Source organism: Aquarana catesbeiana, linkage group LG12 (genome assembly GCF_042186555.1).
Source record: "Aquarana catesbeiana isolate 2022-GZ linkage group LG12, ASM4218655v1, whole genome shotgun sequence".
Classification (NCBI taxonomy): Eukaryota; Metazoa; Chordata; class Amphibia; order Anura; family Ranidae; genus Aquarana; species Aquarana catesbeiana.
The window spans coordinates 33536485-33550922 of NC_133335.1; the positions used below are offsets into that span (position 1 = coordinate 33536485).

Here is a 14438-nt window from a genome sequence, read left to right on the forward strand (position 1 = left end):
GGACTGGGAAATCTCTGTCCTCAGTCCATTTCTCTGTCTCAAAAGTGAGGCTGTTCAGACCCCTGATATTTCACCAAAGTCCCCCAATGGGGCTCCTAATAAATTGTAAAAAAAAAAAAAAAACATAATAATAACAATAAATTATTGTAAAAAATAATACAATTGTAAAAAAGTTATAATAAAAAAAAATAAAAATAAAAGTAAACAATCTCTGCCCTGCTGACACCGTCTACTGCTCTACTGCCATATATATATGGCTGAGCCATAGAATCGCTTTGGAAGGGGTGTGCAGAGAAATAACACGCCCCCCTTTTATCTGCACTATGTGGAAGCAATATTCTCTTCTCCACATATTACTCTGATGTGAGTGTGTGTCCCGCCCTGGTACACCTGGTACACCCTCCCTACAAGATTCCAGTCTTGAGTTCCAGCAGTGACAGCTGACTCGTTTGGTTCTTGGAGTTTCCGTGGAGTCCATCCTAGAGGTCCCAACCACCTGTTTATCATGCGCTACATTTTTTCACCATCTATTGTGTTTGCCATACTGTATGTAGCTGCTCATCTTTTTACTTTAGTTAGCGCAGTGTTTTCCCTCACATAGACCTACTAGCCAGCCAAAAACCTTACTCTCCACCAATTGCCCCACCAAACTTTGCCCAGGTCCGTCCACCAACCCCGCCCCCTTAAAGCTTATGAAATTACATTTTTGTTTAGAATAAAGAGTCCAAAATATAAAAAAACTGCAATTACATCAGGGTCCCCAGAGAGCCCCCCTTACATCAGGGTCCCCAGAGAGCGCCCCCTTACATCAGTGTCCCCAGAGAGCGCCCCCTTACATCAGTGTCCCCAGAGAGTGCCCCCTTACATCAGGGTCCCCAGAGGCCCCCCCTAACATCAGAGTCCCCAGAACCCCCCTAAATAAGTGTTTCCAGAGGGCCCCCCTAAATAAGTGTCCCCAGAGGGCCCTCCTCTTAAATCAGTGTCCCCCAGAGGGCCCCTCCCCTCTTACATCAGGGTCCCCAGAGAGCCCCTCTTACATCAGGGTTCCCAGAGGCCCCCCTAAATAAGTGTGCCCAGAGGGAGCCCTCTTACATCAGTGTTCCCAGAGAGCCCCCATCTTACATCAGTGTCCCCAGAGAGCCCCCCTCTTACATCAGTGTCCCCAGAGGACCCCCTAAATCAGTGTCCCCAGAGGGCCCCTCCCTCTTACATCAGGGTCCCCAGGTCATTTACCTTAAGCTGGCGGGTGTAGGGATGTGCACCGATGGCAGACCTCTCCTTCACGTGTCCGCCACGGCAGTGGAGAGCGGATCTCTCCTTGTGTCCCCCATGGCGGTGGAGAGCGGACCTCTCCTTGTGTCTCCCTCAGCAGAGGAGAGCGGACCTCTCCTGCACCTGTCCCCTCAGCGGCGCTGCCAGTATAATGGCGAGGCCGAAGAAGTCGGAAACCGGAAATCGGCTTCAAAATGAGGCTTGGAGCGCAAGTGGAATGCAAATTGATCCCCAAGGCCTGGAGATCACATTGCTCCATCAATAAATGTACAGGGCATTACTGTGCTCGCCAGAAAGGAATTTACCCTCGCATTCGGCGAGCGGAATTTTCAAGCCCTGTGCTACAGGTTTGGTTGAAGACTGGACAAGCTGCAGGACATAGGCAGAGCCATGAAAAGTGAGAATGCTAAAGATCAGTCATTACAGGCCCCCAGATGACTACTGGGGTCTGAGGGCCACACAAATAAGTATATGAGCTTTGTGGAAATCAGGCTGGAGTTTGTGCATCAGGGATCTAAAGACTACACATACACAGCAACACTACTTACACCACCATATTCACACCTCCCAACATTTTGAGATGGGAATGAGGGACACCTAACTTGCAAACGTATGTAGGCATAGGACACGCCCCCTGCCACACCCCCTTAAAGAAGAATTAACCAAAAAAAAAATGTTAAATTCACAAGGACTTTTTTTTTACCACTACTATTCCTTTATATTGGTTTTTAAAGTTTACAAATGCAGCAATTTAGAATTTGGATGAAAGGTTTAGCACTTGGAAACACTTTTTGAAGGATAAAAAGTGCATTTTATATAAGACTATATAGATCAGACCAAAATGAGGGACAAATGAGGGGGAAAGAGGGACAGAGGGTCATTGCTCCAAATCAGGGCCAGTTGGGAGCTATGCCTATTTAATAAATAGCTTTACGGGTCCTGTATAAGTAATATATATACAGGAATCCAGATAAAAATGTGTATAAGGGAGCTCTGAGTAACAAACCAAGCAGATATCAGTCTATGTAGAAATAGAAGAGGGTCTTCATGCACTTTCGGCAGCACTTGGAGAGAAGCAAACTCTGGAAGTAAAATGAAAATAAAAAAAGGCGCCTCTAAAACACTTCCAAAAGGGTGGATGGGTAGAAGCACATCATATTAGTAACTTCCGGCTTGCTGTCCACACTGGTTCCTTCCTGCTAACGTCACTAACTGGATTCGGCTTCCATGCTGTCTTCCCAGTATCCAGAAGAGTTGTGGCTTCCATCTGTCGGCCACTTCAGAATATGCTGCCATAGAATCACACCTGCCAATATCAATGAGACTCCTTGGGACTACCGGAATGCCGAACCACCCGCCATATTACAAATATGATGTGCTTTCTACCCAACGCTGTATCCTGGCCTAGGCCGGCAAGGCCCAGGCCTAGGGCAGCACTTTGCAGGGGGGCAGCATGGAAAGAGTCCCCGCCGGCTTGCACTACACTATTAGTGTAGCGCCAGTCTTATGGGGTGGACTGGGCTGAGAGGAAAATTAGTCTAGCACCCCCATAAAGCGGCTGCACTGCTTCCAGTTTGCGGGCGGCCTGCATTCCGCAGCTGTGGGGTGGGGGCGCCGCTTCTAATTTTGACTGTCCTATCATCCTAGACCACAAACCTTTTTCACTGTGCTATGTTTTCTGCTGCACCATTGACATGGTTATATCTTCTTAGCCCTCTCCATAAAATGATCAGAAATTTGTGCTTAAAATAGAACTATAGGCAACACTTTTTTTTTTTTTTTTCATTTTGGATAGAGTAAGGAAGGGTTAAAACCCCTGTCAGTTTATTTTTTACCATCCAAGTCCCAGTGCAGAAATTTCCCTTCACTTCCTGCCCCATAGCCAAACAGGAAGTGAGAGGAAATCTATGCAAATTAAAAGGAATCCATTGCCCCGAGGCCCTCAGAACTAGTGTCACCACTCGAAAATATCAGGACGGGTCTTAAACAGCAAGGGGTGTGGCCTTGACAGGAAGGGGTGGGTCATAGTTAAATTAGGGGATACACGAGTTTAGTCAAGCCTAGGGCAGCGCAACACCTAAATACACCACTGCTTCTACCCATCCACCTATTTGTAAGTGTTTTTAACCCTTTTGGGAAATATAAAGTTTTACTTCTGCACTTAGAGACGCCCTTTTTTCTTTTCAGTATATATATATATATATATATATATATATATATATATATATATATATATACACACACACACACACACACAGGGCAGAACAGCTTTAATCATATAGCTGGTATGATGTGTGCTTAGGGAAACTTGCTTAGCTAATCTGACTTTAACTGTTCCTGCAGGACTTTATGTTTTGTCTGCAGCAAAGACAAGTTATGAGCCCTGCTGTACTGGCCTGTTTGGGGGGGATTTTATTAGCTGGAAGTATTGTCACATTGCCAATTTCTATTTTGGAGTCCTGTTCTCAGTATTGTACTTCACCAGCAGTTTATATTCCCAATGTCTGCTGTGTGTGTGTGCGCACCATATATTCGTTGGTGTGTTTTTTTTCTTGGCTACAACCCAATGACGTGAGCGCATGTGGATTCATTAAACACATTTTACCACCTGGTTTGTGTGGTTTCAAAATAAAGACGGTATGATAGCTGTAATTACTGAAAACCGAGGTGCCCTTGGAAAAACAGCACAACATCTCAAATATACACCTTGGGAAACAAAAAAAAAAGCTTAATAAATTGTCAGTTTCCAGAATAAGTAGATGTGTAAAGCTACAATTAAATTTCTATAGGAAAAGCTTATGTAGCTAATAGTTGGCACATTTATATATCTTTCACGTATACGTACATCTATAATACACCTGGGTAAATGAGATGGTTGACAGTTTAGTAACTCCATCAGTGATCACTCGGCTTTACCTCCCCACTCAGCTTCTCTTTATGGCAGCAGAAGAATGAATTTCCCATTGCTCTGATGTAATTGTATCCCGCTCATTATTTTCCCTGTTTGCACATTATGGTAGAGGAAAGACAGAATAAACGTTGTTTGTGTGTTGAGTAGAGCAATGATGAGCTGCATTTGGGAGGTGTAATGTAAGGGAGGCTTGTAACCGAATGAGCACTGCTTTAGAGAATTTATGAACAAGAAAATGAAAGATTTTCTATTGCAGATAAACAAAAATAGTGCAGTAAGGCAATTTGTTGCTTTGGTCACGTCTTCATCTTTTTATTTGCAGTAAAAAAAAAAATTTTTCACCCCCCCCCCTTTATTTTTTTTCCCCCCACTTTTTTCTCTGCTTTCAAACTCTGGTTTGTTCTCTGTACCTTTTCAACTTTTACCTTAAATTAGCAAAAAATGGTAAATTCTGGTAAAGACTAGACATGTGCAATTCGTTTCGTAACAAATCGAAATTTGGCTGAATTTTGCATCTTTCTGACATTCGGATGCATTCGAATGTCCGAATAAAAAAATAACGAATTTCAACTAATACGAAAGAAATTATAGCGAATATAACGAATTAATTCGACATGATTAAGAACTGAGTAAGAAGGGTGTTGTATTGTATTTGAGCAGAGGAGAAGAGATATTGATATTGTGCGTGTTAATAGATTTCAATAAACAAACGACTTTCCAAACTACGAATCATTATCACGAATCAATATACATACATAAATATCGAATTTCAACTAATTTGAAAGAAATTATAGCAGATATAATGAATGGATTCCACATGATTCGGTAATTCGTTAAAGATCTAATGAAACAAAGGTCAACTCAAAGTAAATCTTACAGTCCAATCAGCTGATTAATTTTGTGCTGGAGGTTGAATTACTGGCAAAGTGCAATCCTGAGAACTGATTGAGAAGGGTGTTGTATTGAGCAGAGGAGAAGAGATATTGTCATTGTGGGTGTTAATAGATTCAATAAAATTTCCAAACTACGAATCATTATCACGAATCAATATACATACATAAATATCACATTTCAACTAATACAAAAGAAATTATAGCGAATATAACAAATTAAATTGACATGATTAAGAACTGAGTGAGAAGGGGGTTGTATTGTATTTGAGCAGAGGAGAAGAGATATTGTCATTGTGTGTGTTAATAGATTCAAAAAACTTTCCAAACTACATATTATCACGAATCAATATACATACATAAATATCGAACTTCAAATAATACAAAAGAAATTATAGCAGATATAACGAATGAATTTGACATGATTCGAGATTCAGTATAACGAATATCGACACTATGAATGATAACGAATTATCCGAAAACTAATTAACATAACATAACGAATATAACAGAACGAAATTATGTATTTTACGAATGACAACGAACCAAAACTAAACGAAAGACCCATCTGAATATTCAGGTAAAGCATATCAATGGTTGAGTGTAATCACTAACTAAATGAATGATATTTAGTACCGTGTCAAACTATTATTTATTTTTTTCTAGAATCTTAACCTTTTTTTTAATCATTCTTTGTTGCAGCTTAGTGGTGATAGTCTCCTGCAGTCACTTTCTGTGTACATGCACTCGCAGGGATGTATGGCATTTCTCAGTGTGGGTTTCTAGATGGTGACAACTATGGACCATGTCTGCATAATGTGAGCAGAAGTGGCCACATGTAGTCTCCATAGGATGCCCCTGTGACAGGGTGACAATGAAGGAGCACAGTTAGGAGACAGGCTTGACAGTGTTGTCACAATTTCACATGCTGTGCCTAAACAGGGACCTTATTGGCCGGATTAGCAAGTACTATTTTAGTAAAAGTTGCAGATACAAAATTATTGACAATGACTTTTAAACCCTTTGGCTCCGATGTCAAACAAACATGCGGCCCCACTGCACTGGGCTTTTTTTTTTTCTGAGAATCTCGAGCTCCATTCCAACGGTCGGGTCCTGGAATGTCTGATTCCAGGTCATCTGATGGCTGTGGTAGGCTCTGATTTGCTGTCACAGTGATCAGTCACTATGAGGCCTGCCCCTGTGTTTTCTATTTCTGTGAATGGACAAGAAAGATACATTGTATCCTTCCATGTCCTTACAGAGATAGAAAAACAAAAATAACAAAATAATAAAAAATACCTAGATCAAGGTTTGATCTAGGTCAATGCCAGGGTTAGTGTTTGGGTCAAGGTCAGGGTCAAAGGTCAATATTTTTTGGACAGAATTTTTTTTTTAATTAGTAGAAGCGTCAGTGTGTTTATAGGTAGAAAAAAAACAAATAACATACACATATGTCAATCATCAGGAGTGAGAAAAATTTTTTGGGGTTGTTCTTTGGTGGTAGGTTATGGTAGTAGCAAGAAATATACAACTAAATTAAAAAAAGCCCCAGAAGATTTTACCCCCTTCCTGACCAGAGCACTTTTTGCGATTCGGCACTGCGTCACTTTAACTGACAAAAATTGCGCGGTCGTGCGACGTGGCTCCCAAAACAAAATCGATGTCCTTTTTTTCCCACAAATAGAGCCTTCTTTTGGTGGTATTTGATCACCTCTGCAGTTTTTACTTTTTGCACTATAAACATAAAAAGAGCGACAATTTTGAAAAAAAAGCAATATTTTTTTTACTTTTTGCTATAATAAATATTCCCCAAAAATATATAAAAAAAATATTTTTTTCCTCAGTTTAGGCTGATATGTATTCATCTACATATTTTTTGTAAAAAAAAAAAAAAAAAAAAAAAAAATCACAGTAAGCGTATATTGATTGGTTTGCGCAAAAGTTATAGCGTCTACAAAATAGGGGATAGTTTTATAGCATTTTTATTATTATTTTTTTTATTAGTAATGGTGGCGATCTGTGATTTTTATCGTGACTATGACATTATGGCGGACACATCGGACGCTTTTGACACTATTTTGGGACCATTGTCATTTATACAGCGATCAGTGCTATAAAAATGCACTGATTACTGTGTAAATGACACTGGTAGGGAAGGGGTTAAACACTAGGGGGCGATCAAGGGGTTAAGTGTGTCCTAGTGAGTGATTCTAACTGTGGGGGGGGGGTGGGCTTCAACTGACATGACGGCGATCATTGCTCCCCATGACAGGGAGCAGTGATCTCTGTCATGACACAAGGCAGAACGGGGAAATGCCTTGTTTACATAGGCACTTCCCCGTTCTGCGGCTCCGTGACACGATCGCCAGGACACCGGCGGACATAGAGTCTGCAGGTCCCGCGGGCACGGTCATGCTGTATGTGGCGAGCGCACGCCTGCTAGCCCCACCAATTAAAAGGTGACTTACAGGTACAGCCATTTGCCCACCACTGCCATTGTGCCGACGTATATCGGCGTGCAGCGGTCGGCAAGTGGTTAAACTATTTTGGGCCAGTTTTCCTTTGATAATAAAAAATAAATAAAATCAGGGAGATATCCATAATGATTTACTACTAAATGAAAGCCCAATTTGTCCAGAAAAAAAAAAAAAACAGGGTATGATGCACAAAGTAGTTGATATGATAGATGGATTGGGGGGGGGGGGGGGTACCTGGTTTTGACAGGTACCCACTTCTTGTTGGATTGCCACAGCAATGCCCTACAAGTTCTTCCTTCCCCAACCTTCTAGGACACATCACAGGTCCCAGAATGCTGATCATTCATAAAGCGCAGCCGGCTGCCCACAGTAAACATTCCGGGACCGGGTACCTGAAAACTGGTGAAGAAGCGGTTCGGGTGAGCACAGCGCTGGACCCCGTGGACAGTCAGTGTCCTTTTAAGTCAGTTGCTGACTTTAATTTTTTTTATTTTTTTAGGACTGGGTGAAGAACCGCTTTGAACCAATGAGATTTTCACAATTTACATTTTTAAATTATTTATAAACGTAGTTTAAGAACTCTAGTAACATTTCATTCCGCTAAACAAATCCTTGTCATTAATTTGACTAATACACCCCATAAGATGTATGTAACAATAGACTAATGAGACAGAATGAGTTAAACCTTTTTTATTAAACCAAAAATGTAATTTACGAAACTTAAAACATGGCGTAAAGATATACACATAGCAAAACATTGGACTCCATTTAAACAATGCATTAAAAAAACTGTTATAAAAAAATACATTACTCTTTTCACTGAGTTCCTACTTTTTGAGTGGCTATTCAAACCATATTATCTCAAATTCTTTGAGTCTTTATTGGGGTCTATTAGCTCCGCTTATTGGCCGCTCTTGTTTTTGCAAAGCTGATGTATTGAAACTGGAGAAAAGAAAAATTAGCTGAAATCTGGAGCCGTTGTCCATGGCAATCAATTAGAATTTATTTTCTGGTTTTCATTAGATGAAAAGGCGTTATGTTTTAAATGTCCAACTCCAGTTTTGAACTCCTTTTCAACTGAAACTTTGCTTATAAATATATAATATGAAAGAATAATGGATTGATACTGGACCCTTGTAGGCAGACCGCCTTTCTTTTCCATGTTACCAGTACCAGTGGTCTATTGTTTGATGAGGTAGATGTTTTCACTGCAAAAGCTCCTGATTCTGCATGTACATAGAAACATTTAGTTAAAAGAACTAATTTTAGGGCTTGTTTTAAAAAGGTACGGCTGTCATTGCATCACCTCTATAAAGCGAACCGTAGTTGATTGTTTTCAGAAAGCATTTAAGAGGTATGTTGCCTACACAATGCCTGTTTTTACCTATGCATCCAGACACAACTGCATGCGTTGCGGACTGGTTGTGGCACGTCCCTGTCCACTTGAATGGGTCAAGTTTGGCAGCGGCACAGCTGGCTGAACATAGGATGTGGTATAGAACTTGCTGTAGGAAAGCATCACAGGTGCGTCATAGCGACCACCCACTCCGTCCGCCATTTTAAAATGGGAGGTTGGGTCAACTGCGGCTCAACTGTCAATTTTTACCATCTTCCCCCAGCTGTAAGTGTAAACAAGATCTTAACCACTTAGGGACCGAGCCTCTTTCTGAGGTTTGTTGTTTACAAGTTAAAAGCAGGTTTTTTTGCTAGAAAATTACTTAGAACCCCCAAACATTAGACAGTTTTTTTCAAACACCCTAGAGAATAAAATGGCGGTCGTTGCAATATTTTCTGTCACACTGTATTTGCGCAGCGGTCTTACAAGCACACATTTTTTGTAAAAAAAAAAAACACACTTTTTTGAATTAAAAATTAAGTCAACAGTGAAGTTAGCCCATTTTTTTTTATATTGTGAGAGATAATGTTACGCCGAGTAAACTGATACCCAACATGTCATGCTTCAAAAGTGCGCCCACTCGTGGAATGGCGACAAACTTTTACCCTTAAAAATCTCCATAGGCGACGTTTAAAAAATTCTACAGGTTGCATGTTTTGAGTTACAGAGGAGGTCTAGTGCTAGAATTATTGCTCTCGCTCTACCGACCGCGGCTATACCTCACATGTGTGGTTTAAACACCATTTTCATAGGTGGGCGCTACTCACATATGCGTTCGCTTCTGCGTGCGAGCTCGGCGGGACAGGGCGCATTTAAAATTTTTTTTTCTTCTTATTTATTTTACCTTTTATTTTTACACTGTTTAAAAAAAAATGTCTCACTTTTATTCCTATTACAAGGAATGTAAACATCCCTTGTAATAGAAAAAAAGCATGACAGGTCCTCTTAAATATGAGATCTGGGGTCAAAAAGACCTCAGATCTCATATTTACACTTGCAATAAAAAAAATAAAAATAAAAAATTGTCATTTAAAAAAATGAAAAAAAAAAATGGCCCTTTAAGAGCTATGGGCGGAAGTAACATTTTGACGTCGCTTCCGCCCTGCAATGATATGGAGATGGATGGGGACCATCTTACCCTCACTCGTCTCCATGTCAGACCACAAGAAGGATCCGATCACCTCCGCCGCTGGTGACGGCTCTGGTAAGCGGTGGAGGCCACGGAGCGCGGCAGGAGGGGGCCCTCTCCCCACCGATAAAAGTGATCTTGCGGCGAATCCGCCGCAGAGACCACTTTTCTCTGAAACCAGACCGCTCACTGAAGAAGAGGATACCGGAGTTTATGGCAGCTAGCTGCTGCTATAACAGCGATACTTCTCTTCAAAGTACTGACGTATAACGACGGTGGGCGGTCCGGAAGGGGTTAAATCACTTTTATAATGCAGTGGTGTACAGAGCAAGAAATCAGCTAATTTATGAAAATTGAATCAAATGAAGAGTTTATCCTATACTTCAGACAATTACCTATCAACAGCTGCATGGCTGCTTTAGTTCAGCACCATAGTGCACAACCAGTTCAGTAATAAAGCTGGCCATACATTGCTGGAATGTTGGCCAGTTCTGCAGTGGCCCTGTTGGCACTACCCGGCTCCACAAAGGTTGGTTTCCCAATCCACTTTGATCAAAGAAGCCGGTGAAAATTTCAGATACAATTCCAATCAGATGTAGTCACTGTTGGTATCCGGCAGGCATGGGTTGCTGAATACAATAGCGATCCATTTGCGCTGTTAGGAATTATAAAAGGTGCATAGCTAGGTTTTTTTTGGTATTGTCAAGCTAGCAAAGTCTGATTTGTAACTGAGAGATTGTCTGTCATTGTTGTGTACATAAATGATGCCACGCGTTTCAGTAAGGCAAAGCTCAGTTAGCCACAGTAACTTCCCGCAGATCTGACTACATAAGACATAAATCTGGTTTCTGCACTCTGAACCTTCAGACGTCTGATTAGGAATTGTAGTTACAAAGTAAAGATATTAAAAAAAAAACTATTTTCAAGTTGCTACCCATTCAGTAAAGTAGCCGTGTCCAGATTTTAGAAAAAAAAAAAAACCCCAGGCAGGACAACCTGTAGACCAGGGGTCCCAAACTGGTGGCCCTCCAGCTGTTGCAGAACTACAGTTCCCATGAGGCATTGCAAGGCTGATAGTTACAAGCATGACTCCCACAGGCAGAGGCATGAGGGGACTTGTAATTTCCGCAACAGCTGGAGGACCGCTGGTTTGAGACCCCTGCTGTAGACGAACTTGACTTTTGCACGGATACAACCGTCGTCTGCTCTGTGCTTACTGCTTAGGCGTTTCTTTAAACTAAAACCTGATGTGGAGAGATGGGGCTGCAGACAGTTCTGGGCAACCAGCCTAAGGTGACCTAAATAGGAGCTCGACGTGGAAAAGGTATAGGACCGGCCCATAACCCTTTCTATACTGTAGCAATCGTATGACCTAAAACCAAATGGTGGGTGGAGTGGCTGTGCCAGCTAGGAGAAAACCATACCTGAATATATTTGCAGTAGCCATCAGTTTTTTTTTTTTTCTTGTGGTCTTTCATGGACTGGTCCATAAAGGTTTTTGCACTGCAGATGGTCAAGCATTCGTCCCATAAATCAGTGCTAGTGTTTTGTGTTTCAGTGATTAACATTAATTGTATCCGGTTTGGTTCCGTTGTTCCCGAGAAGCTCTCAGCCAGTAATCCTGGAGGTCTGGCACACTGTTCCAGGGACAGACTTGGTAGAGTTACAAGCTCTCATCTGATCCAACATAATTTATTTCAAATTAAGTGAGCAGAACAAAAAAAAAAAAAGGAGGCACATACAGTACAATACTCAGCACATAACATAAAAGCTGCAGTGTAGCAATAATTCCCCTCAGTCCCAGCCGTGTAAGCTTGTTTGAGACAATATCTCAGTCCTTTAAGATGCATTTTCAAGAGCTGCTCAGGGCAAAGCCAGGCAGAGGTGCCAGTGAATTCAGTCTGCAATTAAAAAAAAATAAAAAATAGATGCATCTTTACTTCTTACAGATTTCTTCTAATCTGGCAAACTTTGGGTCAAACTGATCCAGGAAACTAAAGTCCATGGTGTCATCTGGGCAGTTGATAGATTCCATCGAGGCGTTTCGATCAAGTTCCCCTTCGAATGCATATACCCGAGGCTTGTACACGCCTTGGTCGTCGTCATCAGAAAGTCCATGCAACCGCTAAAAGGATAGAAAGCAAAGATTAGGAACCGATTACTGAAAAAAGTTCTCTTTACTGTAATGTTGTAAAGTGGAAGGACTTGTTTACTTTGTAGATGTGTTCTTTGGAAGTTGCGTGTTAAGCACAAGGAGGGGGGTTAACGGTAGTGGACCACCTATTCTTGCCTCTTAGATCAAGTCCTTTTTGTAAAACTTTTATAGCTTTCTAAAGTGCTAAATTCCATGAGCAGCGTTAACCTCCCTGGCGGTATGATTATGTCGGATTTTAGGTGCTGAAAACGGTACAATTATTTTGCATAGAAATTTGGCGTTTTATATTGTAGGCCTGTAATTCTTAACAATAACACACTTATATCTGTCCAAACAAGACTCTAGTAGATATCCCGGGTATGATGAAGTTTGAAACACAAAATCATAAATTATAATATAATAAATAAATATAAATAATTAAAAAATAATAATAATAAAAATAATTTCCCCACGATTCACTATCGCTCAATTCTGCAAGTGTTCTAATTTAATATCGCTGTTTTCTACATTTTTTTAAATTTGCCGCCAGGCCCCGCCCCCGTGCGTCGCGACGCTCGCAGGGAACGGAGCCTAGGAGCACAGGGAGGCTTTGGCTTCGGGAGGAGGACACAGCCCACAGACGCAGCGGGGGGACATTGCAGGATCCTGGGGACAAGGTAAGTATACCGCTCCAGGATCCTGCAATTCAATCCTGAGTGTGGCTCGGGGTTACCGCTAATGGTGCTGAAATTTAACCCCGAGCCACACTCGGGAATACCGTCAGGGAGGTTAAAAGTTGTACCCAAATTTAACCCATAGCTCCTTATGTGATACCACCTTTCAGTCTTTGTGTAGCAGTTAGATATGTGCAATTCGTTTTGTTCCAAATGAATTTTTCAATAAATTCATTAATTCGGAAATATTCGAATTAACGAAACTTAACGAATTGTTCCGAAAATGAAAATTTGTAAATTCAAAAATTTGTACATTCGAAAAATCGGAAAAATAAGAATGAAAATCTGAAAATTCTAAAGAAAGAAAATCCGAAATAACCAACTAATAAAAATAACTATTAAATTATAGGTATTGGAATTTCCTTTCAAATTTGGATGTTAGTTGTATCCAAAGTTACGAATGCCACATCTAAATGAATGGAACATAACTAATTAATAATAATAAAAAAAAAAAAAAACGTTTTATTATTATTATTAATTCATTACGTTCCATTCATTTAGATGCGGCATTCGTTATTTGGGATAATTCGTAAATTTGGATAAATTCATATTCGTTACATTCATAAACAGCCAAATTTAAAAGGAAATTCCAATACCTATAATTTAATAGTTGTTATTAGTTACTTATTATTTAGGATTTTCGAATTTTCAAATTTTACGAATACTGCATCTAAACGAATGGAACATAACGAATTAGATTTTTTCCCGAAGTTACACTTTTTTGCAAAATAACCAATTTCAATCGTAACGAATGACCCGATAAACATAAAAAAACCATAAAAACAAATTTTTTGGCAATGCACTTGTCTAGTAACAGTATGTGGCTTTGGAAGTGCATGTTATAGTGGTGGTCTTGTTAAAGAAAGCCATTAACACCAAACTCCAGATTTCTGTCACTTTAAAGTGAAACGAAACTCATCTTGGAGGTGGAGCTTTCTAAGCTAAGCACCACCCACCTGTCTACATGCTTGAGTTAAGGGTAGATGGATTCCAGAAAGTAAATTCTACATGAATCTGCCCTTACTCAAGATGGCCGTGGCTAGGAATGGGAGGAGGATATTTTTCAAAGTGATTTCTAAACGAAATGGAAACATGGATGGATGGGTGAGTCGGCTTTCAATATTTGAAAATGAATTAAATAGTATTTTCAGTTTGTGGGGCCAGGATACACTTTAACCGCTTCAGCCCCGTCAGATTCTATCCCCTTCCTGACCAGAGCATTTTTTGCGATTCGCGCACTGCGCCGCTTTAACTGACAATTGCGCGGTCATGCGACGTTGCACCCAAACAAAATTGACGTCCTTTTTTCCCCACAAATAGAGCTTTCTTTTGGTGGTATTTGATCACCTCTGCGGTTTTTATTTTTTGAGCTATAAACAAAAAAAAAAGCAACAATTTTGAAAAAAAAACAATATTTTTTACTTTTTGCTATAATAAATATCCCCCAAATTTTTTTTTTTTAAATAATTTTTTTCCTCACTTTAGGCCGATATGT

The 14438-nt window shown here is 40.4% G+C and overlaps 1 protein-coding gene across 1 annotated transcript in view; it reads right to left on the reverse strand.

Moving 5' to 3' along the window:
* Nucleotides 1-8225: 8225 nt before the first annotated feature.
* Nucleotides 8226-14438, reverse strand: part of LOC141114077 (cadherin-like protein 26) — a 177405-nt gene continuing 171192 nt past the window's right edge. Inside the window, exon 20 of the mRNA XM_073607538.1 lies at nt 8226-12200. Coding sequence (XP_073463639.1) covers nt 12012-12200 — 189 coding nt within the window. The 3' untranslated portion in view covers nt 8226-12011. The remainder of the gene's footprint in view (nt 12201-14438) is intronic.